The following is a 24,469-nucleotide window of genomic DNA, read 5'->3' as shown; positions in this document are numbered from 1 at the left end:
GGGAGAGGTGGTGGTCGGCTGAGGAGACGCAGCCCGCCACAATGGTGGCGCCTCCCCAGCCTGCAGGGGCCGCCGGCAGCGCGGAGGGGGCGCGGGTTGTGGCGCCCCCCGGCGGGTCGGGTTGGTAGGGCTCGGGCAGGCAGAGCTCGTTCCCGCTTAAAAAAATACCTGTTCCTCTCACATGAAAGGCGCTGAGGAGCTGGCTCTGCCGTGCGCTTTGTGAAGGGAGTCACGGGTTCCTGAGGGAAGGCTGCTTTACAGAATCACAGAATGGCCAGGTTAGGAGGGACCTCCAGGATCAGGAGCAAGGATCATGAATCTCCAACCCCCCTGCCACATGCAGGGCCACTAACCTCCCCATTTCGTGCTTCCGTATGGGCTGTTGCACACAGCCGCCCTAAACATGCGCTGGGGTTTGGTTTGTTGGTTTTTCATTTGTTTCTGGAGTGCTCACAAAGATCAGAAAGTAAAGGATGGCCTATACATTTTAGTTCTAACCTGTGACAGTTTTGGTTTTTTTTAGCTTCCAGACAGCCTCCTTGAGAAAATGAGGGCACGTTGCTGATACCTGTTCCCTTAGCTTTTATTACTACCTTAAAGTTTTTTCTTGCAGCAGAGAAGGTGGCAATAAATGGCCAGAGATAGGCAGATAGGTATAGCAGCAGCCAAGTATTACATCACCAAAATACCTCATGGCTTTACAAATGCAGTTTGTAGAATGACAGAATACCCTAAGCTAGAAGAGAAAGGCTGGTGTTTCACTGTCACACTTTAAAACAGGATTTTGCGTTATGTTTCTTAAGAATAAGATGATGGGCTCATAAGGAATACCTGGTTGGATTTCTCTTCCCAAAAGACAAACTGCACCAGAAAGCTCAATATTTGAGGTTGAAAAGAACTACAATAAATAAAACACGTAGAGAACAGGGAGGAATAAGATTTGAGAGAGAAAATAATTTACAACATACATGACAAACAGAATAGATGTAGAAGAAAGCACAGCAATATAAAAGTTTTCTTAGTTCAGTAGGTGAACTAAGTGAACACAGTGTGCAACATCCAAAATGCTGAATTACAGTATCCTAATGGGACAGAAATGTACCTTAGAGTCAAATATAGTGACTATTCCACCTCTCCTTCTGCCTGTCTTTCAACATGCTGAGAAATACAATCCTTCCTCTCTTCCTCTGTTTTGCTGGCATGCACTTGCATCTATGCTGCCAACAGAGAAGACTGAGGACCAGTGCAGAAATGGTTGCAAGTGGAACTCAGAGGATACAAAAGTTCCTGTAGGTGCAGGACTGTCACAGAAAGTATGCTGTAGCAATGAGGGTTTGCCAGACTGATGACTTATTGCTACTAGGGAGAAAAAAATGCATACATTATCATCCAAAGAAAGAACCATATGATATGGCACAAACATGAATGTAAAGTCACAAATAAATATTCATGTTTCTATTTACTCTCCCTTTTATCAAGGAAATAGAAGGGAGATCAGTGAATTGGTGAAAATTACATTTTTCTCATGCTTTGAAGCTTGTACTTAGTAAAGTTTAGTAAAGATCTGTTAGGTCTACTTGTTTTATAGTTGTTTCTGGTAGTTGACACTATTATTTAGGAAACAGTACTAAAGTGGTGGACTAACATGAACTGGCTGGAGAACTGTGATTCTTTAATGATTTTGAAAGTCAAGTGACACGTACTGTTAATGGATGGACTACATGGAGCTCTCTCTAGCCACCAGTTCTGCTTTTTTATTTGTTACTTCATTTGTTTGCCTCTGCTTATGGGTACAGTCTACTAGTCTACATGCAATGCCAGATTTGCCTATCTTGATTCACAAAAGTTGGAAGCAACAAGTGATTTCAAAACCTTCCTCACTTTGTATGGATTACCAGGGCTTCATTACCCTACTCAAACAACTAGTATATTAAGATTGCGTTTTAGTTATTCAACCAAGCATTCCGCCATAGGCTTAAAGCAGTATAGCTATGTCAGCAGACATCTATGTGGACTTCTGAACAACCATTGTATCAGTAAGACTATTTCTATTGTTTCTGGGGTGAAAAAGTTTTCCTAGTTAGGGAGCTGAGTACTTCCCAAGTCTATAGAAGTTGCTTGGTATATTAATGGCCTGGTTCCATATCTTTCTCCTGCTTTGGACTATGGATGTGCTTTGTTTTTAGTTTGTTTTTTAACCACATAGTGGTTCCTGATAGTGGAATATGATTATGGGTAATATGTCCAACTTTTTCTCTTTTCAGTCTTGATTCATTGAGGGGTCCATTTTCCTCTCCAACCTAGTCTCTGGAAGTCTTCATTCCCTAATCCAAAACTTAAAGAGCCCTCACACCATGCAGTTTTTCATTTGGAATGCATGCATTTCTGTTAGAACTCCAGGCTTCCTTCATATCAGTCATGGGAACTCCGACTTCTGCAGGGTTTATTATTTGTACTTTGAATATGTACTTCAATCTAGAAGATGTTTTGTGCCAGCAGCAACTCAAGTAATCCTTGGTATCCTACACATCTTCTGCAAGAGTGTCTTAGCCCAGCCGACCGCGCTTAGAAGATCTTCAGAAAGAATTTCTTCAGAATGTGGGAAAAAGATTGTCAGCTGTTCTGTTAACTTGTGTTTCTCAGGCAAAGCCACCATATAGCTCAGTCCCTTTAGGCCGCAGTCTGAAGTTGAGTCCCAAAAGAAGATCTTCTCTCTGGGTTACATCATTAGCACTTCAGAGAACTCCACAGCAGCGCTCAGACAGACTTAATTCTAAATCAAACCATCATCTGGAATGAGCAGCTTGTGTTTCGCCTGTCAAAAAGGTGCTGCTAAGTAACTAATGTGGTCCATCTCTTTTTAGGCCAGAGAGGTTGCCATAGTAACTTATCTGAATGCAGATAGATATGCTTTTGAGTCATCACCAGAGCCTGGCTTTGATAGCACAGGGTTTGGATTGACAGTGAGTACTGCATGTTGTGTAGGTTGGCACGCCTCTGGACCAGAAGGTCCTGGAATTGCTGCTGTTGCTGCAGGATGAGGCTTGCTGAAAAAAAAAAAAAAAGAAAAAAAAAACACATTGTGTAGCTCCTTGAATTTTCTCTGATATTCTCTTGAATGGTTGTTAGGTATTCCTTGCTTTTCTCACTCTGTAAAGAGGCAGGCTGGAGATCTCTTTTCTAAATATGGTAAGTTCTCACTCCAGTTTCAAAGTTCTTCCCCAAGACAATGGAATCTTGGGGTAAAAGCCTCTAGGAAAGAGGCTGTGTTACTGCAGAGAAAAAGTGTAATTTAAAGTTGTACCATATAACTTCTCTTGAAACCACTTTCCATGATGCATAAATTTGTATGAGTGCAGGAGAGTTTTCCATCAAAATCAGGAAATTTGAAGAACTGTGATTCTTTAATAATTTTGAAAGTCAAGTGACACAGTCTCAAGTATGTCCCATCTAGGAATTCCTCTGCATCTTCAATTTCCAGCTTCTAGAGGAATGTGTTTTCCCTGTGTTTGGAAACACACAAAAGACATTCAGTTAATTTAATCATAACACTTCACTCACATCTAAATGACCCCAAAGCTTCAGCATGTGACCCTTTTGAGCAAAGGTGACTGTGAACTAGGATTTATTCAGAGTTTATGGGTGTAGTTTGGCCAGTTGGCACACCAACCTGGAGCATTAACAATTAAGACTGTGGTTCAGCTTTTCTGATAGTGAAAAATTATTAACTCACTGACCAGGATCAATCATCTCACCAAATACTAACTTTGTGTTTCTCTTATGTGAGATCTCTGCCAGAAGAGTCATCTGTGAATCTGTGATCTTACTAGGAGTTAAAAAATTATGATGAGGGATGGGCTAAGGGACCGATCAAGAAGTTAACTCAGCCTTATAAAACCAGAATGAAATGAATTTGTTCTTTTTACTATGCGTGTAAAATAACTCAGCTGTGTATACATTATTTTCCTATAACATATGTTTCAGAATCAGTTCCTTGTCTAGCCACACTCTTTTGGCCCTGGAGCATATTCTGTGGCATCACAAATGTAGGCTAATTGCTACGTGGGCCAACACTCCTATTTTTTTTCTTTTTTTTGTAGGGCATGCTTTTTAGGGGCCTGCAGTTTCACCTCAGCAAGTTATTCCAGGGAAACTGGCAAGACAAGCAGGATTGATGTTGACCTTATGCTGTGAATGCTCTGGCCCACCTCATGATCACTACTGCATGCCAGTAGTGAGGCCAACCAGGCCTGTGGTGTCAAGTCCCACAGAGACAGTCCTGCCAGAATGGAGTTACTAAAATAGCGGATCGGCTGCTGGGCAGGGTTTTTCTGCTGCTATGAGGATATCCCATAAGTATTCCTTCTGAAAGTTCCGCAGGCTGGCTGTGACAGTCTGGTGAGGGCGGAATGTCACAAGCATCTGTGGGGGAAACACGCATGGGGGCACTAATCTGAGACTGGCATGGGAAGAATAACATCATGCAAACAATCCTGTGCAAGCAGGTCAGCCAGTCTGCTCTCCATGTAGACAAGTCAGGTCTCAGTTCTCTCTGAAGGTACAAGAGTGAGGGGATGAGTCCACAAGTTCACCAGATGGTTTGCAGTAAGGTATGCTGATATGAGAAGCCTCAGGGGCTCCCTTCACTCACTTGAAAGGAGGTTGTAGTGAGGTGGAGGTCAGCCTCTTCACCCAGTGATAGGATGGGAAGGAATAGTTACAAGTTGTGCAAGGGGAGGTTCTGGTGAATATTAGGAACCATTTCTTCTCAGCAAGAACGGTGCTGCAGTGGCACAGGCTGCCCAGGGAGGTGGTGCAGTCACCGTCCCTGAGGTGTTCAGGAGCCGTGTGGATGTGGCACTGAGGGACGTGGGCAGTGGGCGTGGGGGGGGTGGGCTGGTGGTTGGACTGGGGGATCTTTGAGGTCTTTTCCAGCCTTAACGATTCTATGGTTCTATTATTCTCTATGACTGTTCTCTAGAGAGTTTTCCATCCCTACTCTTCTTAAAATGGCTACGGGATTGTCTGTCCTCGTGTCAATTTTAGTGACTTCCATCCTAAATTTCCTTGTGCTGGGACTGTGATGTGCAGTTACCAGCCAGTTGTACTTCCAGTATGAGAAGAGGAAAAAAAAGTTGAACAAATGATTGCTTTCAGTCTCAGGAAATGACAAAAACCTGCAAGGACTGCAGCCCACCAGAAACAAACCTGGGCTGATGCATGTTCTTTCCTCATCACCTGAAGTCAAGAGGTCTGATGGTTCATTTATTTAGTACAGATGTGTTTGAGAAAAAAACTTTCGCAAAAAGTTGTTAGAGTATTATGGTTAGATTGCAATTGGACTTGATGTGAGGTCTTTTCCAACCTGAGCAATTCTATGATTCTATGAAAAAGTGGCTTGAATTGCATTCAAATCAGCATGAGAAAACCTGAGATCAACCAGATTTTGACAATATATTCTGGCTAAAAATTGGCCCATGAGCATTACAGAACAGATACCTGGGCAGAAGTTTTTCCTCTGCAGGATCACATGTTTTTTTATTAAGGTCAGTTCCAGGCTTTGCATATTGAGTAGGTCTCTGACAACACAATATGTATGACTAGAAGGCTAGCATTCTCCAGCTATTTGGAACTCGTGTAGTCACATGGATTTGTTTAGGATATGTTTACACACCAACAAAGTCGTAGCTACTGATTGCCTAAAAATGGTAAAGTGTTATTAGCATCAACATGTTTGGAGTACATTGCTGCATAAAATCTTAGCTTTACTTTAAATATCTGTCCAACGCTGCATGTTGGCATCTAGCCCATCTTAGCCCCTCTACTGTTACTTCTGTCACACGTGTGAATAGTACTGATCCTGTTCAGCTCACCTTTATCTGAAGAGGCGCTCCCTTCTCTCTTACTATGACACTGATTGCACAAAACTACATCTCTGCTTCTGCATTCTGTGTTAAGTGCACTGCTCATAAATTCTTTCCCTTCTGGAGAATAAAATTAGCATAAATCCAGATATCTTTATGCGTAAGGCCTATCAAGTTTATGAATGCACAGAATATCATGCTTATGAGTGCACACATCATCAAGTTTATAAGCTTTAGCACATAACAGTTATGCTTGTAGCACATAAACTTTATCTCTTGATATATAAAATTCAGTCATGAAAAACAAAAGCTAAAAAAACTACCTCAGATCCATTTTTTCACCCTTCCAACCTACGTGTCATAGAACAGTTTGTCACAGTAAGCCTCAACCAAGTTTTGCATATAATCGACAGTGGGTTGTTGGTTTTTTTTGTAAGATATTACAAAGTTATGTGAGACTGGACTTCTGTAGCAAAATTTCAGGCAGAACATAATTTAATTGAAATTTAATTCAAATTTAGAAATTATAATAAAGATAAATGGAAAGCACATAGAAAATTCAGTGTCTAAACTAACTTGTGAAAGGTTACTTCAAAATCCCACTGCAGAAGAACTCACAAAGACATTTATTTAAAAGTTGGGTTTTTTTACACAACTTTATCTTGCATTAATCAAGATGAGTCTGCAGTAATATAATATAAATACAATTAATATATATATATCTATATAAATCAATGTAAAAGATAATGTAACTCATTTTTTAAGTTTATTCTAGGTACACCACTATTCAATGTAAAACCCATATTTGACACTTAGAAGTCTGAATACTTCTTCTGAAGAACTAGAATATGTAGGTTGCTCCAGAAGTAATGCCTCCTACTTATTTCCATGGAAACTGCAGCAGATACAAAGAGCACAATACTATTGTTTGATAGAGCAGATTCCCAGCTATAGAATACTATTTTTTCTGCCTAGCTTTACATTTTTGCCAGTGTTGAACAAGAGCCTGTATGCCATGCTTGTGAAAATCTGCACCAGCAGAAGTGACCTACTGTCACTGTCAGCACTGCTGAAGCATACCACCCACCCCTCACTGTGCTCATATCACTGTTTGATCTCCATAAACGTTCAGCAGGTGTTGATGAATATCACCGAGTTCCATCTTCTCCACATGAAGACATTCTAGCAAACATCTTTGATTCATACACACTTCCATGTTTGACACCGTTTAGACAGATTGCCCCTCTGCTGCCTCTGTCACATGGAAACTAAATGTAATGGAATATTGGTGGGAAGGTTCAACCTCTACTGCCTCACCACCAACATGCTCCTCTGACATCATGGGCCAACATAATAAAATAGGAGGCATTAGTTTCAGAGCAGCCTTCATATATTCACAGTCATTTAATAAAATGTTAATTACACAGAGCCAATTGTGAGAGACACACAAAACCAGTGCTTAGATACACCAGTACTTTATATCCAGAATGGGCAGAGTGTGCTCTTTTATTTTGTACATGAAAAGGAGCACAGACTACCATGTTACTTAGGTCTTCTATTTTATAATTGTTAACTCTTCCTTCCTAGTACTTAGCTGTTCTAAATGCTACTCTTAATTGCTGGGTTAATGGTTGTGGCCACCAAATAGAACAACATGCACCTCACAGCTGCACCAAAAAGCTGGCTAACCTGGTCAAATGCTCAAGCAGACAAAATAAGATGTCACACTTGAGCTGTGCTGTGGGAAGTGGCCCAGCGTGCTATTAGCACAACATCTGTTGATCTTGGCTCAACAGACAGCCCTAAAAAGGCAGGTACCTCCCTACCTCTGATTGTCTCTACCTGAAGTGAAGGCATGATTAGGCCTTGCTTTCCGTGTGGGAGCTCATACGAGAGAAGCCACTAGAAGCTTGTGGCCTTTGCCATAGTTAACTTGCTGTTTTATACCAGCCCACATAGTCATTTTGAACAGTATACTTCTGGGTCTGACTCAGAATTGAGAATTATATGCTCGTTATTAAATTAGGCAGAGTCCTAATAGTGCAAAATACCATAGACTGTATCTAAGATGTAAAAGCAAGGACTGATAGAAGTAATCCGGCAAGCATAGCAAGAGCAGCAAGAGGCTCGAGGCTAATCTCACTATTACTTCTTTTGCTGAAACTCCTGTATCATCTGGCCTACACTCCAGAGATATTTCTTCTCCTATTTGTACCTATCCTCTTGCCCAAAGTAACCCTACTTCTTATCCTTCCATGTTCAACCTAATATATTTCACAGCAGCAGAAATGCTAAAGAGACAAAAGAAATGTTCTCCCTGTAGATGCGCAGAGTTTAGATGCCACCAAATGCTGGAACAAGTAATGCCAGTTAGCCCACTGCCTTATTATTTGGAGAAGGAAGTTGGGAATTTATCAGTGTAAAGTTCCTACAGTGCACAGACAACCATGATTCTTCAGGCTTTCATCATTTCGACCACAGGAGGATAATAGGAAGGGTTGAGTCTCCTTAAGCCCTGGCACGAGAACCGAGTCCCTGTTTCCCATGGGTTCAATAAGCCTGACACTGAATGTAATCGATTTGTGTACGTCATGTAATCACTGAGACCAAACTCTGTGTGTGTGCTACAGAGCCATCGTCTGCACATGTGCATTACGTCACATGTCTTGGGCACGCTGTACTTGTGTGCATGGTGTTCAGAGCCTTGAGCACCCGTGATGGGAAAGGAACAGAACAATTCTCTCACATCAGGGCAGCACCTATATTAAGAGCTGTTTTCAGTGTTTTCAGTTAATAGACTTAGGATTTTACAGAAATTTAAAATAATATACATATGTCCTTCTAACTTCATCATGAGAAAGGGCTGAAACCTTTCTGGCATTTTTTTTTTCTTTCTCTCCAGAACATTCAGGCTGAGGCAAACAACCAGCTAATCCTTGTTTGTTTGTTTGTTTTCCATTGTTTGTAGTTTTGCCAACCTTCAACGGCTTGGAAGAAATTTTGGATTCCGGGTGTTCCTTCAGGCTTGATTTTTTGTTTGTTTGTTTTCCCATTTTTGAGAGGGAGAGGAAAGGAATCGGGAGAGGTTGGGGTTAGTTTGGGAAAGGTAATATTTCAGTTTTGGACACTTACAAGCAACTGCAGACAAAATGCCAGTTTAAAGAGTTGAGAACTGCAAAATTATTCCAATCCTAGTTTTTCACAAGCAGGAACTTTTTGTTGTCCTTTTCATGTGGCTTTTTAGAGCAATAAGATCAGTGTATAATAAATTACGGTAAATAACCCAGCTCAGTGTTGTTAATTCTTGCCCAAATCCCAGATAGCTCTAGGCCTCATCTACTGCTTAGCCAAAGAGACAGTACACAGTTTTGTTACACCCAACACACAAGTGTCACTGTACACGTCTACAGAAGAAAAGAAAAAAAGCATGAAAGTTTCTTCAGAACTAGGGAAAGTTTCCAGGCATTTGTAGTTCTTTTTCCCAACAGAGTATCACAAACTGTAGAAAACAGGGCTTTCAGCAACAGCTTACCACTGTATCACAAAATTGTGTAGTGACTGAGCCACACTTAGTTTGGAGAGAACACGTGAGAAGTCTCTGCTCCTTCAGAACCAACAGAAGCAACTTGTAGTTCTGATATGATGCACAAAATACCCCTTCTTTTAAATGTTTCCTGTTATGGCTAATAGAATTACTTAATAGAATTACATTACTTCAAATAAAATTATTTGTAAATTAGCCATATTCCTATTCAAGTGTCAAGATCTGTTGTCTGATATAGAGTTTATATATGTGTGGTAACGGATCACAGTTTAGCAGCCTAATCTAAATACAGTCACCTTTCCAGTCCCCTCTTGGATAGAATTCTGGAGTTACCACCTCCAAAATGGCACAGCACTTGCAACAGAAATGTCAATTATAGTTTTAACAGTTAAAACCAAAAGTTCTTTAAGGCCATTGCTAAGCTGTGTGAGGGAACTTCGCAGTGAGAGCCATCAGTATTGTAGCAGCTCAGTGCTCATATAGCTCTACAAACAATTTTTGCTATATGTCACCTGGAGTGAATAGTGGTTTTTTTCTGCGTCAATATGGATATTTCAATTTTAAATACTTGCACCACCAAAATACTAAATTTATTTATTTTTTTCAGACTTAGATTCCAAATTTATTATTTTGCATTATGTTTGTGTGACATTTGAGTCAGAGGCTCGTGGAAATATATTTTCCTACATGTTATGTAAGTAAAAAATGTTTTCCCTTAAGATTCTCAGTAACTTTTGAGTTGAAACAAAATACACAAAGCTTTACTGTGAAAAGATTTTTAAGTGATGAAAAAAGAAGATAAAGAAGAACATTCAACTACAACTTTAGCTAATACAGTTCAAAGCAGCAAGCATTAGAATCTGGAGAATGTGCAAACAGCGGAGGTAAGATGAACATTTCCTGTACAGTCAGCCTTCAAGCCACCTTCATGCAGCTGAATAGAAAGGCTTAAATTTAGGCTGAATCATAATATTCTACCATATTCTACCATACATCTAAAAGAAGTTCTGTGTATGCAAATACAAAGGGAGGAAATTACATCTCCTTTCTCTTAGTCATGCAACATTCATGCACCCTCTTGCATTTTTGCCTCCCACAGTTGCACTCCTGTCTTTTCTGTTTCTCATAATGGCAGTGCCCACCTGAATAATACAATGTTTTGAACAATCCATGGAGATCTTCCATTTCTCTCTGGAGAAGGATGTTGAAGTGGCCTCCTGTCCTACAAAGTGATAGCCTTTCTTCTGCCATGTATTCTTTCTTTCTTATTCTTGCCTTCAAAGTTAATTCTCTTCCCCTGCAGAGTGGCACGACTTTGGAGCCAACAACTGTCCCAGAGATGACCAGCAGAACCCACAGACACCAGAGTTCCTTTCCTGCAAAGACACAGTGTTAGTTATTACACGTGGGTGGCTGACTTTAACTGCTTAACTGCTTTTGACACTATTTTTTTCTGCTCTATGGATTAAGATTCTTTTCTTCCAGAAGCTATCAGTGTTTCTCCTAATCCTTCATGACTCTGAATCGTTTCATAATGGTAAATCTTGTGGTGTCTGAATCTTTTCTGTGGTATGTGCATGACGAACTGCTATACTGTGAACTTTAAACTCATCTAGTTTACTATCTGGTTTCCAGCAACAGCAATAGAGCATATCTAGCGTAAGAGTAAGGTACATGTGTTGTCCCCAAGCACTCCAGTGTCCACTGATTTGTGGTTTGGAGGCTTCTGCAGTGTGAATAATGTTTCTTCCTTACATTTAGTGGAATTTTCTTCTGTTAATTTGTTGGGTTTTAACTCCTACACCTTTAACATCTTGCAACATCTTATAGTATTTTTCAGCAAAGAATTCCGCAGCTTAATATCCTGTGAAGAATTCTTCTTTTTTGTTTTGAGCATATTTCCTAACAATTCCATTAATATCCTTTGAACTTGTTTTGGAAAAACAGTAACAGTGTCTCCACATTCATCCTTTCTCTATGACTGGTGATTTTATAGACCTCTGTCATGTCTCTCCTCAGTCATCTGTCTTTCAGACTGAAGAGCCTTTAGGTATGTCTCATGCAGAACCATTATGTTTCTTCAGTTGTCCTTATCAAACCTTTTCTGAATCATTCCCAGCTCTATTATGCCCTTTTTGAGATGTAAGGAAAGGGACTGAACATACTACTCAATGCACGGTGTACTATGGATTGATACGGAGGTGGATGTATTACAGTGTTCTCTGTTCCACTCTTAATTATTTCAGCTATTTGATTTACTTTCTCTGCACACAGGGGAACACTGAGTAGATACTTTCAGAGAAATATTCATCAGAACCCAAAGATCTCTTTTGTGAGTGGAGAATCAGCTTATAGTCCACAACTGTATATATAATTTTTTTTCCCATGTGCACTACTTTGCATTTAACTATGTCACATTTTATCTGTCGTTTTATTATCCAGTCACTCAGTCTTGTAAAGTCTTTCTATAGCTCTTCAGTTCTTCACAGCCACTTTAACTTCATCACAATTTGTCCTCTAACTTTCCTTTACCTGAATAGCTTAATATCGTTAGCAATCTATGATACCTCACTGCTCACTCTCTTTTTCCAGATCATTTATGAATACATTAAGTACCACAAGTCACAGCACAGGTCCCTGCAGACTCCTCTTGTGATCTTCCTCTTCTGTGAAAGCTAACCTTTATTTCTGTTTTAATTCTGCTTCCTGTCTTCTAGCCATTTTTTTATCCATTCCCTTTTCTTCTTATTGCATAAAGGCTTTTTTTTTTTTTTTTTCCTTTGCTTTTCTCTTTTTTTTAATGAAGCTTTGTCTAGGGATCTCATTGCCATTGCCACTGGGAATCCTATAGCCCTTAAACAGGAGCTCTCCTTGTCCACACATGTTAACTCTACCAAAGAATTATAGATCTGCAACATGTGAGGTAATGTAACAAAAGCTGTGCTGTGTCTTCCTCAATATGTTCTATTTATATGTGCGTCCATTGATTCTGTTAAGGACAGATAATACTTATAATACAGATAATACTTAGCAGGACAAGGGGAAATGGTTTTAAGTTGAGGGAGGGAAGATTTAGGTTGGATGTCGGGGGAAGTTCTTTACAGAAAGAGTGGTGATGTGCTGGAACAGGCTGCCCAGAGAGGTTGTGGATGCCCCATCTCTGGAGGTGCTCAAAGCCAGGTTGGATGGGGCCCTGAGCAACCTGGTCTGGTATTAAATGGGGAGGTTGGTGGCCCTGCATGTGGCAGGGGCATTGGAGATTCATGATCCTTGAAGTCCCTTCCAACCCTGGCCATTCTGTGATTCTGTGATTATTTGTCCAGACAGACAGCACACCAAACTTACTTCTATATAGCTGCTTGCAACTTCACTGGAGTCATTTCTGAAATTGGCTGGCACATTCCCTACTGAGTTACCAGGGAAAGGAGTTTTAAAACAGAGCCACTCACTTCAGTACTTCAACTCTCAGATGCCTCATTCCTCTTAGAGCTCTAGCATGGGAGGCCATCTGGTCCCCACAGTGTCTCACTTATTTGTTTTTTCCCTAACATCTTCTGCCCCACATTTAAATTTGAGGTAAATCTGCTGAATTCCTCATAATGAAAAGTGCTGGCATGAGTTTGTCTAAGCCCTTGCACTGTGAAAACAGATGCAAAAACACGAATGTAGTTCATGGTCTACAGGCCCTGTGGAAAGCTTCAGACACCTGATGGGAGAGGGCTTGGGTTTTCTGTGTTGTGTTTAGTTTCCTCACGGCCTTGCAAATCATTCTGCAAGCTCATTTTTTAAATTTCCTTTGTGCTACTGATGTAACAGAAGCTATGAACCCATCTGTACTTTAAGAAGTATAGTTTCTGTGCTGTCCATTACCCCATTTTAAAATTACTGCCATCCAAACACTAAGAAAAATATGCCATTAAAAAGGCATGCCATTGCTCAACATTTTGCAATGATATCTCATTGCCTTTGTAGCTATAACACATGAAAGGAAAAAGCCATTTCAGGGAACAAGTTCCGTAGTGTTATTTTTAATTTACAAGAAGAAAGCTAAAAAAAAATCTATTTATTATCTTAGGTAGTTCCACAGTCCACCAATAGAGTATGAGAAGAGTAAAAGAGTATGGCTGTGAATATCCAGTCACTGGCATTGAGTTTATGTAATCCTTTCCAATTGCAGAAGGAAAGATAACTGAATAAAAACAAACCCATAAACATGATTTTACATTTGAAGTTTAAAAAACTAAATCACAGTAAAAATGTTAACAGTCAAGGTTATTGATATCAGTTACTGATACCGATTTCTGTTACTTTTTCTAGTGTCACACCAAGTTTTCTTAAAAAATGAAAAAGTTCTGTGACATACAAGTCTCCTTTGAGGCCACTACAAAACGTAACTATGCAAAAGTTGTTGATTATAAAAGCTGATGTAAAATGTGAGGTTTATACTGGATTATTAGCAAGAACACGTGCTTGTTTCCTGGGAAAATGATGGTAATCTGATCAAAGCAGTGGGCTTAATAAACAAAATTACAAAGCCAGATCAAACTAATGAGTTGATTGATCCAAAATCCTGTTATCTCCATGAAACTTGTTGGAAAACACATCACAGAGAGTTAGGGAATATCCAGCTCCCAGGTATACACTGAGCAACAACTTTACAATGTTTAGTGATCGTGGATGAGAGTTGTAGAGTTGTAGAATATCCTGAGTTGGAAGGGACCCATGAGGATCATTGAGTCCAACTTCTGGCTCCACACAGGACAAATCCTCCAAAAAAAATGTGTGCAAAGGAAATAATGAAAAGAATCTGGGTGAATGTCAGAGCTGCTACTTTTATAATTAATAACTGTCAACTTAAAAATCAGGAAAAAAACAATATCTCTTTTATTCTGAGATAAAAACATTGCATCACTGTACAGAATTTCTCAAAACCCATTATTAATGTTTTGCACTACAAGATATATATATAATTTATTTCTAAAGCTTGCTATCTTATTCTATATTATAAAGTCTTATTGCCTGACACTATTTACTTTACCTACGAGACTCTTTCAAAAACAACAAAAAAAAAGCAATTGAATGTCTCAGTCAGACATAAAAACTTGTTTCGATTTATGCACTGTTGGTTGTCTGTTTGCCGCCCCCCCCCCCAATGTTCCATAATGTCATTTTCTGTGTTTCCTAACACTTTTGAGAGAAGTGTAAAGCTTGGTGCAATCTTCACTCAGTTCTAGCCCTTTTTTTTAAACAAGCTAATCGCATTTAATCTGTGGCAATTCTGTTAAAAATGATGCATTTTGGTGGAAAAAATGTTACTTGGTTCTTAAAAGCCTTCAGGATTCATAACCAAATATTATCCTGTTTATGGAATTAACTGTGTTTAACTATTTCCTGTTTTTTCAACAGCTCAGCTTCCAGCACTGCTTTGCCTCCTGACACAACAAGTACCCCCACATTTCCTGTGACCAATCAGTGTGCAATGTTTTTACCCCTTGTAGAGGAGTTCTCATCATGCTGCCAACTGCAGTTCTCACAAAATTGCTCTGAAGATTTCAACAGCACAGAATCTCATGTTTTTTGCTTCCTAATAGCTGAGTAAGGCCCTCGAACTGATAAGTACAATGTATGTACACATACCTCCTTCAACTTTATGGCTATTGTTTGCTAGTCTATGAGCACTTTTTTTTTTCTTACTTTTTTTTTTGTCTTTATGTATTATCTGGCTTTCTTTAGTATCTTCTATACGGACTCTTCTTCAACTAAGTTTCATTGACTAGCCTTCTCCAACCTTTCCTTGTCTATATCCCGCACGGTTCTTCTAAGCCTGATAAATCTTAAAGGATAATTTTAAAAGAAAAATAACTTTCTGTGCAGTGAGAAGCATTTCTGAAAATGTGGTTCAGATATAATGTGTATTTAATGCTCCTATGTGGGATAGAGATTTTTCTTTTTCATTATCTTCCTTGTTTCTGAAGCATTCAAGAGCCCTACCAAACACTTATGTGATGCGATGAGGGGCTTTGGCATGATTTCTGCACCAAAGATAATGAATTTAAATATGCTCCATGTTGTTTAGTGGATCAGGTACAGCACTTTTGTGTTACTTAGAATGTCTTTTCCACTCCTGAGGTCTCATTTCTTTTTGGCTTGTCAAGCATATGCTTCCATAAAGCAATTAAAAATTATTCAATGAATGAATATTTATAATAACTCTTTTATTACCCTTAATAATCTCCCTCAGCAGTGTGTGTTCTATATTCTTGTGATGACAAGTAGTGAACTTTCAGATATGATTTCATATTACCTGCACAACTTCTTCCACTGAATTCCTTAAGTAAATTGCTGTTCTCTAGGCAAAGGCAGTTATATTTTGCTTATTTCAAGTTACAAATGCAGTAATGTGATACATATTAATGCGTAAATTTCAGCCTTGTGTTGAGACAAAAAAAGAAATCTGACTATTCTGAACAATTTAAACATATTTCTTAAAATAATATTTTAAGGTAAATTAAAATAAATGCATGTGCCATTCTACTGAATTTAATGTATTTTTTCATTTATTTTCAGTTTAGGTTCAACTTGTACAAGAGATCTCCTAGTTCATTCCCTGTTCAGGGTCAACAAAATTTAAAAACAGTGACAGAAGTTCAAACTCAAGTTTGCATTTGGCTCATTCTGCAAGTACAATTATATCCAATATGAATTAAAGCAAAATATGTACCCTAGTTCTTTGTGGGGGGAAAAAAAAAGCAAAAAAAAAACAGGAATAAACAATAAAAATAAATATTTAATCTTATTCTTGTAGCTGAATGCAGCATTGCATGAACCAACATCAGTAACAATGGTATGAATTAAGTAATAAAGAGCTGTCTTGTGACAGTATCCTCTACATTCCTAAATCAAATCCTATCTCCTAAATATAACTATGTATAAAAAAATAGTGGGAAGGGAAATAAAAGAGCTACTATGAGGAACAGAAATATTTAGTATGATTTTTTCATTGAAATGCATACACGGAGAGCACCTGAAGTCTGCAGAGTAACCTTAACTTTATTATGACCAAACCTATCATTCTTTCACTCTGAAGTCTTACTAGTACCTATGAATACTTAGAAACTGAGGGAAGCAACAAAAAACCCTCCCAGATTCTGCTACATGGAACAGCAGTGATTCCCACATTCATCCCTTGGACAAAAATGTCTTTATCCCCATCATGGACCACTGCTGCTTAAGTTGACTGTGGACAATACCAGCTGTCACCTTCATGTGGCAAGACCTGCCCTCAGGAGGGCACTTGCTTTGTGCCAGGCACCAGGAGTGCTGGCTGACACCCAAGGAATATTGAGAGGTGCCCTGGCCCAGAGCCTGTATGCTGCAATAATCCTTCACGTAGCCCACTACCCCTTACTCCCATTTCATCACTCCTGCACTTCCAGACTGGAGGTGGTTGGTGTGTATAAAGCTGCAATGCTATGAAGTACCTCCCATTGGCTGAACAAAGCCTAAAATTTTCAGTCTCATCATTTCTCCAAATTTGGAATGGATTTTTCAAGTGGACAGAAGAAGCATCCCCTGACAATGAGAAGACTCCCTGCCAAATTTCAAGCCTTTGCTCTAAAGCTTAAACTGTTTGTCATTTTGCTGAAATTTTCAAAATAATTCCCTATGAGGTAAATAATGTATTTGGTAGAGAAAATTTATGACTTTGATCAATCAGAAGAGATCAGTTCTTATGAATAAACATAGTTATGGCTGTAACTAGTAGCATGACAGAAACAAATAATGTAAGAAATGATCACCTGGGGACTCACAATCTTCCCCTTAAAGTGCTGGATTAGACTATGATGAACCCTTTTTTTTTTTCTAATCTGTGAATAAAACTGGTTAAAAGGAGAAAGGACAATTAAAAGCATTATATATATAAATAAAAACATTAAAAATTGATTTCATATTTTGGAAACGTGAATTGAGGAGATGAGGATGGTATTTGTCTCCAAACTGGCCAAAGCATCTCTAAATGTTCTAACTAGTATTAACTCAGTCCACACATTTAGAAACACTGATGACCGCATCTGCAGATCTATTTTAGCTACCAGCCTACTACTCCAACAGAATATATCTTGAATCAAAGACTGCAGTCAAGAAGAAGCTATCATCAACGCTGGCAAGAAGAACTGCACAAAGAAAGCTTGCTGAACTATTGATACAGAGACCGTATTTGGACACTGCTGCATTGGGAGCCAGGGTGCTCCAGACGGATTTGTTTGTGATGATCAGTGTTGCTAGGCAGGAGGGCAACTACAGCTTGTACCAACAGGAGCTTTTTCTGGACGTGAGACCTCAGTTCCTAGAAATAAGTAACTGAAGTCCCTTCAAGCGTTTCCTAAGGATAATAAATACTTGATTGTGAAAGCAATGGCAGAGAATCTACATACTCTGAAGACGACTGCACTATCTGGGCAAATACTCTTTTCAGTTCTTCTTTGTTGGGGTAAAAAATAAATAGAAAAAATAAGTTCCTTTATACCTGTTGCAAAGTGACTAGCAACAGGGACTAGCTATGAAGCACAGTACTAATCCTTTGTAACTAAATATTCCTTTCTCTTAGCACTTAGATTCTGTCTTTGAAACACTCTCTGCAGAATGTTTAATGGCAGCAGTCTCTGCTCTTTCTCCAGAACAAAAGATGCTGCTAATTATGACTGTGCACTGTTTTGTAGGGTTTTGTTTGTTTGTTTGGCCAAGCTTTCCATAAGTACTTAAGCAGCACAGATGGCATAGTGTTTTGGCGGTCTTCTTCCTTAATACAGCATCACTTTTAGCACTGAAGTGTGCACAGGAGTGAGAGGGGACAGGCTAGAATCATCTTCTTGGCTTCACATGGCTGAGAAAGCTAAAGACAGAACTTGGAGTTCTTCATGTCACTTGAGTGCTTCCCTCCTGCCATTTCTGGAGCCCATTCGTGCTCAGGAATGATCTCTGCATGCTGTTGCTAGGACATGGTACCTCCGGACTTGTATTTATTTTTTGAGCTATTTGAAGCTAAGAAAATGTATCTTCTAAATACCAATAACTAAAAAAGGACAAATATTTATACTAAGGCAATAAAATTAAAATAAAGATAACTCCAGAATTCTTGGAATGCTTATTCATTTTCAAATGCCACTCTCAAAAAATTATTTATCAATTTTCACTGCGAATAGCAATAAATAATACTAATTAGTAAGCTCAGGTGATGAAAACCAGCCCTAGCATTTAGACTTCAAGGATTCACAATATCACCAATGAAACAATTCCATGACTCTATTCCAGGCCACCTAAAGCCTTATTGGAAGACAAGACTGCAGACAAATGTCTTTACCTTCCACCTATGCACTACATCCATGTTATTCACTGTAAAGCCTGCTCACCATAGCTGCCTCCCCAGAGCAGTGGTCACAGCACTGAGCTGATGGAGTTGAGGGAGCATTTGGACACTCTCAGACATAGGGTTGGAATTTTAGGTGGTGCTGTGTGGAGCCAGGAGCTGGAATTGTGGACCCTTGTTGGTCCCTTCCAGCTCAGGATATTCTGTAAACATATGATCCCATCTCCCCTCCACCCCTGCCACCAACGAAATTGTTTAAGAGTGAATGAAAAAGGTCCCATCATGTAGGACGAGGAAAGAATGGTGTTGTGTCTCTGAGGCTGGTAAGGTCTGCATTTGCCACATCTCAGCTGAATGCTTTGGATTCACACTTTGTAGATTTGGACATAACATTGGTGGCTGAGTCCTGGACCCAGTGAAATTGCAAGAGTTAACCACCTGTGCTCCGTATCTGTGGGAGTTTTAATCATTTCCCTCAGAGCTGACACATGGCCACATGCATTAGAGGCATTGAACATCCTCAGTTGGAAGGGAACCATAAGGATCACCAAGTCCAGCTCTGGCCTCCACAAGGGACCACCCAAAATTCAAACCCTACTTCTGAGAGCATTGTCCAAACTTTCATTGAACTCCAGCAATCAGGGCTGTGCCCACCGCCCTGTGGTGCAGCCCCTTTCCCTGGCCCCCAGCTGCCCTCCCCTGACGCAGCTCCATGCCGTTCCCTCGGGCCCTGTCGCTGTCACACAGAGCAGAGCTCAGCGCTGCCCCTCCGCTCCCTGTGAGGAGCTGCAGCCGCCATCAGGCCTCCCCTCAGCTCCTCTGCTCTGCGCTGAGCACAGCGAGCGGCCTCAGCTACTCTTGGTACACTTTTCCCTCAGACCCTTCCCCATTTTTATAGCCCTCTTTGGATGCCCTCTAACAGCTTTATGGCCTGTTTGTACTGCGGTGCCAAGAACTGCACGCAGTACCCAAGGTGAGGCCGCACCAGTGCAAGGTGGAGGCAGACAAATCACTTCATTAGTTGAAGTGAATCCACCAGGTATTTTTCTACTTCAGATTTTTTGTCTTTGTTTTGACAGATTTTCTCACTTGATATTTTACAAGGCATTGCCTTACTTAAATTCATAAAACAAATTGCTGACAACTTTCAGAGCGCAGCCTGCACACATTATGAAATGCAATGTGCTGAGTCGTACGTGTAACTGTAACGGAGACAACTCCAGCCCTTTTGTATTTATTTACAAGCTCTTTATGTTTTCCTTAAGACTGTAATTCCCTTCGGCGTAATGCAGTTAAGCATTACGCTGAGCACTGACCTTCCTCTCTCCTCCCCCGCCCGGTTCCCGCCGAGGCGGGCAGCACAACGGCTGCGCACGGGAAAGCCCGCCCAGGCCGCGCCGAGCCCGACCGTTAGGGCCGCTCCCCGTGCCAGGAAGCGGGGGAGGGGCGGGGAGGGAAGCAGAATCACGAGCTGAGGGATGACGCTACGGAGCCCCGGATGTTGGCGGCGCCAGCTGCCTCAAGCGCCGCGGGCGGAAGCCAGTGACGGGAGTGGGTTTCCTCCCGCAGGGGCCGCTCCCGTCCCGTCAGGGCGCGATGGGCACGGCGCTGGACATCAAGATCAAGCGGGCCAACAAGGTGTACCGCTGCGGGGTGAGTGCTGTTGTTGGTACACTAATTTACACTAATGTAGTTGTTGTATGTGGTAAAGTGATTCTGTGTAGTTTAACTTTTGCAGCTACTTGAAAAATGCTGTGACTTTTGCAGTCTTTTTTTCATTCCCTTTGAGAGCAGTTGGCTTCACTCCTTTACAGCCACCTGAAAAGAGGACGTGCTGACGTGGGGTTGGCCTCTTCTGCCATGTAACAGCAATAGGACGAGAGGGAATGGCCTCAAGTTGTACCAGGGAGGTTTTGGTTGGGTATTAGGAAGAATTTCTCCTCAGCAAGAGCAGTGAGGCAGTGGCACAGGCTGCCCAGGGAGGTGGTGCAGTCACCGTCCCTGGAGGTGTCCCTGGAGGTGTTCAGAAGCCGTGTGGATGTGGCACTGAGGGACGTGGGCATGGAGAGGGTGGGCTGCACTCAGTGATCTTAGTGGTCTTTTCTAACCTTAGTGGTTCTGTGATAGCAGTTTGTCTCATACAGCATCTAACCATGTTTCTGCTTACTGAATGCTTTTAATGCTGGGAATCTGCTTTAAACAGTTTTGAATGGAAGGTTATGGAACATCTGCTCTGCAGTTGTCGAACCACTGAGACAGCAGCATCCATAAAGCTGAGCTGTCATTCTGTGAACAACACATCCCTTTGGGTGTGATGTTTTGGTGGTAAATGCTCTTCTCTGTTTCTCACCTTCTCATTATTTTGCTGATGCATGTTATTTTATTGCTGTGTTTCTTTTTAGTTTCCCTGCTAGGCTTGCTTTTGTATCATACCAAACAGGACTGATCTTAGTACAAGAAAAGGGATATTTCTTCTATCTTCAAGCTGAAATTAAGTAAGATTCTTACCATTAGTAGATCTGTGTGGAATGTTTACTGTCACTCAAACTCCATGTGAGGAGGTTTATAGTTTTAGTTCATTAATGACGTCTGGAATTCTGAGATTTGAATGATGTGAAATGGCAGTGAGCTGTGTGTTAGGAGTACAGTATGAATTTTTGATGGTAATTTCGTAGGCATTGGAAGGCATCACAAATCTCTCCTGAATTAGGCATGGAACACGTGCAGCTTTAGGGTTGTTTTTTTTTAGAAATGTACTGATTGTTGTATGCTTTGCTGACATCAGCTATGCTAATAATACCTTCAGTCTAGGACAACTTTCGTCTCAAAAAATGCTTTCATCAATGCTACTCGAAAATGAGGGGATTCCTGTGGTGAAAACCATAGCTCATCCCAATATAGATGTCTTGCTACTTATATGAGGGCAGTGGAGATACTGGGGCTTGAATTGAGATTTTGTTTTCCAAGCTCATTTAAAACTGCATTTGGATATGTAAGAAGATGGTAACAGAATCACAGTTTGTAGGCATTAGAAGGGACCTCTGGAGAGTATCAAATCCAGTGATGTTCACATTGTACAGTGGTTAGGCCTATTGGAAGATAATAGCACAAAGCTTTTGAAATCGTAATTTGCCTGAAACCATGATTATTACAGCATCACTTCACAGTGCAACTCTCTTTCACAGCCGTTCAGTGTCTGCTGCCTTTCTTGCAGTGATGGTGTTGCTTGGTGAGCCAGAGGAGGGCAATGGCTAGAATTTGGAAAGAGTGACTCTTAAATATATATAAGAACAAAATCTGTTGAATCGGATATCCCGTTTTTGTTTTCTTATGAATGGCTTCTCAAATAGAGTGTAACACGGTGTGTGTAACAATCAGTATCAGAATGGACTTGTGCTGGATGTGTAGGAAAAGGTGACAGCGAGACGCCCTAACTTTCAGTTCTGTGAAGTTTATGAGATAGCTCTGATTAAAGCATGAAAACGTTTGTCTGTGTAGGTAAATACTTTTGCACAATTAAGCAGATGGATAGTTAAGGGACCATTAATGTTCCTGGTGCTTGTTTTTGTGCGCATCATAAAATTGTTTGGTGAGTTTTTTTGGTGTTGTTTTTTTTTTTTTAGCGGACTGCTTTAAAGACAGCCTGCTTGCACTCCTAAGTAGGTATGAAATATTTGCTCTGAGAGCTGATATGTAGTATTCTGGTGTGTTTAATTTAATACATGTCTCTTGGTGATTTTATAACTTCTGAGGGTCATTTTGACTTTAACACCCATCTAAATGGTGTAGGCTTGTAATAGTGTAGTTACCTTTTCTATCATCTTCTCACTATATGGAAACTGTTGAATCACAGCCTGAACCTCTGATTGATCACCTGAGGCAAGCAATGAGTCAGCCCTGGGAGCACAATTTAGATGAAGGTAATTCACCTTTGCTGTTGAAAGGGGTGGAGCATGGCTGCACCTATCCTAGACCCATTTAAGAGCTGGCTACCAGTGGGGAAGGATCTCTTTTAGGAGATCACTCCTTTGGAGTTTCATAGCAAGCCCAGGACAAGGGTAAGCACTCCTATTTATTCTATTTTTGATATAATAACTGCTTAACCAAGCTCTCTTGTTTATTTCATAATTATAACATCTGAATATTCATTGATTATACACCTTACGTTGGTTATGATTTCAACACTAAGCCTTTGAAAGTATGTGACTTTCAAAGCAAGTCTGTGGGTTTTCCCTGATTTCACGCAATCGATGAAGTGATGCCTAATGAGATCTCTTTCTTATTTTAAGAAGCAGTGGGTGGCCTATAGAATGGAGTCTGCACAGAGTGGAACAGCTCCAAGAGAGCAGGAAACTGGACAAAACAGATAAAGTTGTGTGGATGAAGAGAAGCCTGAGGAATTTCAGCTTGTGCTTCTAGGTCCTCATAGACCAAAGAAGTGGCAATGGCTGCTGATTCTTCCATTTGAGCTCCAGTTTTCTGTTCTGTGACAATGCGTGAAATCTTTCTCATCTCTGGATCTGTTGAGTGTATGCCATTCAGCATCTCGGTCTCCTGAAAGAATTTGCTGTATTTCTGTGTTACCTCCAACGGGAAGCGGTGAGAGGAAACAGATATGAGAGAGACCCATATTTAACAAGTTCAGAGGTTCTCGTAGTAGTAAATTCCACGTTAATGAAGGCCCTGAGGGTGTGAGAGTTTACATAAAAAAAACTTCTAGAGGGAAATGCTTAAAGATAAATGTTTGTGAACTTTAATGTTATTGCACAACTCTTTTCTATTCTTGTTAGGTGAAAATATTGTTCAAAGTATATAAGAGAAGGCTGGTGAGAGAAGAATGTGTGTGTCTGAAATAAATGGTTGGCCAGGAAAATTAATAACATCTGAGTAACTTCTCATTTTTTGCTTTTTATAAGGTTAGAGTGGTACGTGTGGTTTTCTGTAGGCTTTCTCCATAAGGCCGAGACCTCTGCATTTCTCCTTAGTGCTGAAATAGCCGTATGGTTCAATCTTCAAATTACTGTTCCCTGCTGTCTTGGATTAGGTCAGGTTTCTTTTCATCCTGGTACAGTGACCTTGGTTATATTAAATCCAGTTGAGTCTGAGCATTTTTCATCATTACAAAACAGTCTTTCTTGCCAAGTTGAAATCTCTTCTCCTATTTTTTATTTATTTTTATTTTCTAGTGCAAGGCAGTATCTTGGCAATAACTGTTATTTTTAATTCTTCTTTTCTTCTATGTGAATTGTTTTTTTTTAACTGGGAGAAAGCAGACATAACATTTATAAAATAGTTGTGCATGGCAACAAATTGCTGCTTTAAAAACAAAAAACTTGCTGTGGTAATTGGTGAGCCGTTTCTATGTTCATTGTTTATGATCATCAGAAACTGGAGAAAATAAGCAAACAAAGACCTTTATTTTTTTCCAGAGTTCAATTTGAGTAAGCTTGGTTGAAACAAGTGCCTTAAACTGGAGGTAAAGAACAGCACATTCACCATTTCTTGGAGCAAAAAGAGTAATAGGATTGTTAGGGGGCAAGAGAGAAGTGGTTGGGGATTTAAGAACAAAAAGAAAATAGATCTTAATGGCCAGTTTTGTTATACCAAAATAAGGCTTACTGCAGCAACTAGGAACAGAAGATCAGTGTTCAGGAGACTTCCCCCTTTTCCCCCTCCTCTCCATCCCCCCCCCCC

The 24,469-nt window shown here is 40.3% G+C and overlaps 1 protein-coding gene and 1 long non-coding RNA gene across 2 annotated transcripts in view; one reads left to right on the top strand and one right to left on the bottom strand.

The window, feature by feature from the left end:
- Positions 1-1,734: 1,734 nt before the first annotated feature.
- LOC122155967 lies at positions 1,735-20,161 on the bottom strand. Its single transcript, XR_006167347.1, has 3 exons — positions 20,092-20,161; positions 10,551-10,784; positions 1,735-3,503 (listed from the first exon to the last, which is right to left on the bottom strand). It is a non-coding gene; the product is annotated as an uncharacterized LOC122155967 (long non-coding RNA).
- Positions 20,162-20,283: 122 nt separating this feature from the next.
- VPS26C (VPS26 endosomal protein sorting factor C) overlaps positions 20,284-24,469 on the top strand; it is a 17,248-nt gene continuing 13,062 nt past the window's right edge. Inside the window, exon 1 of the mRNA XM_042810670.1 lies at positions 20,284-20,428. Within this exon, the coding sequence (XP_042666604.1) occupies positions 20,372-20,428 (57 nt within the window). The 5' untranslated portion in view covers positions 20,284-20,371. The remainder of the gene's footprint in view (positions 20,429-24,469) is intronic.

This window comes from Centrocercus urophasianus, unplaced genomic scaffold (genome assembly GCF_019232065.1).
Source record: "Centrocercus urophasianus isolate 14NV4802_14NV808 unplaced genomic scaffold, USGS_Curo_1.0 seq_12, whole genome shotgun sequence".
NCBI lineage: Eukaryota > Metazoa > Chordata > Aves > Galliformes > Phasianidae > Centrocercus > Centrocercus urophasianus.
This window is presented reverse-complemented; position numbering and strand designations above follow the sequence as displayed.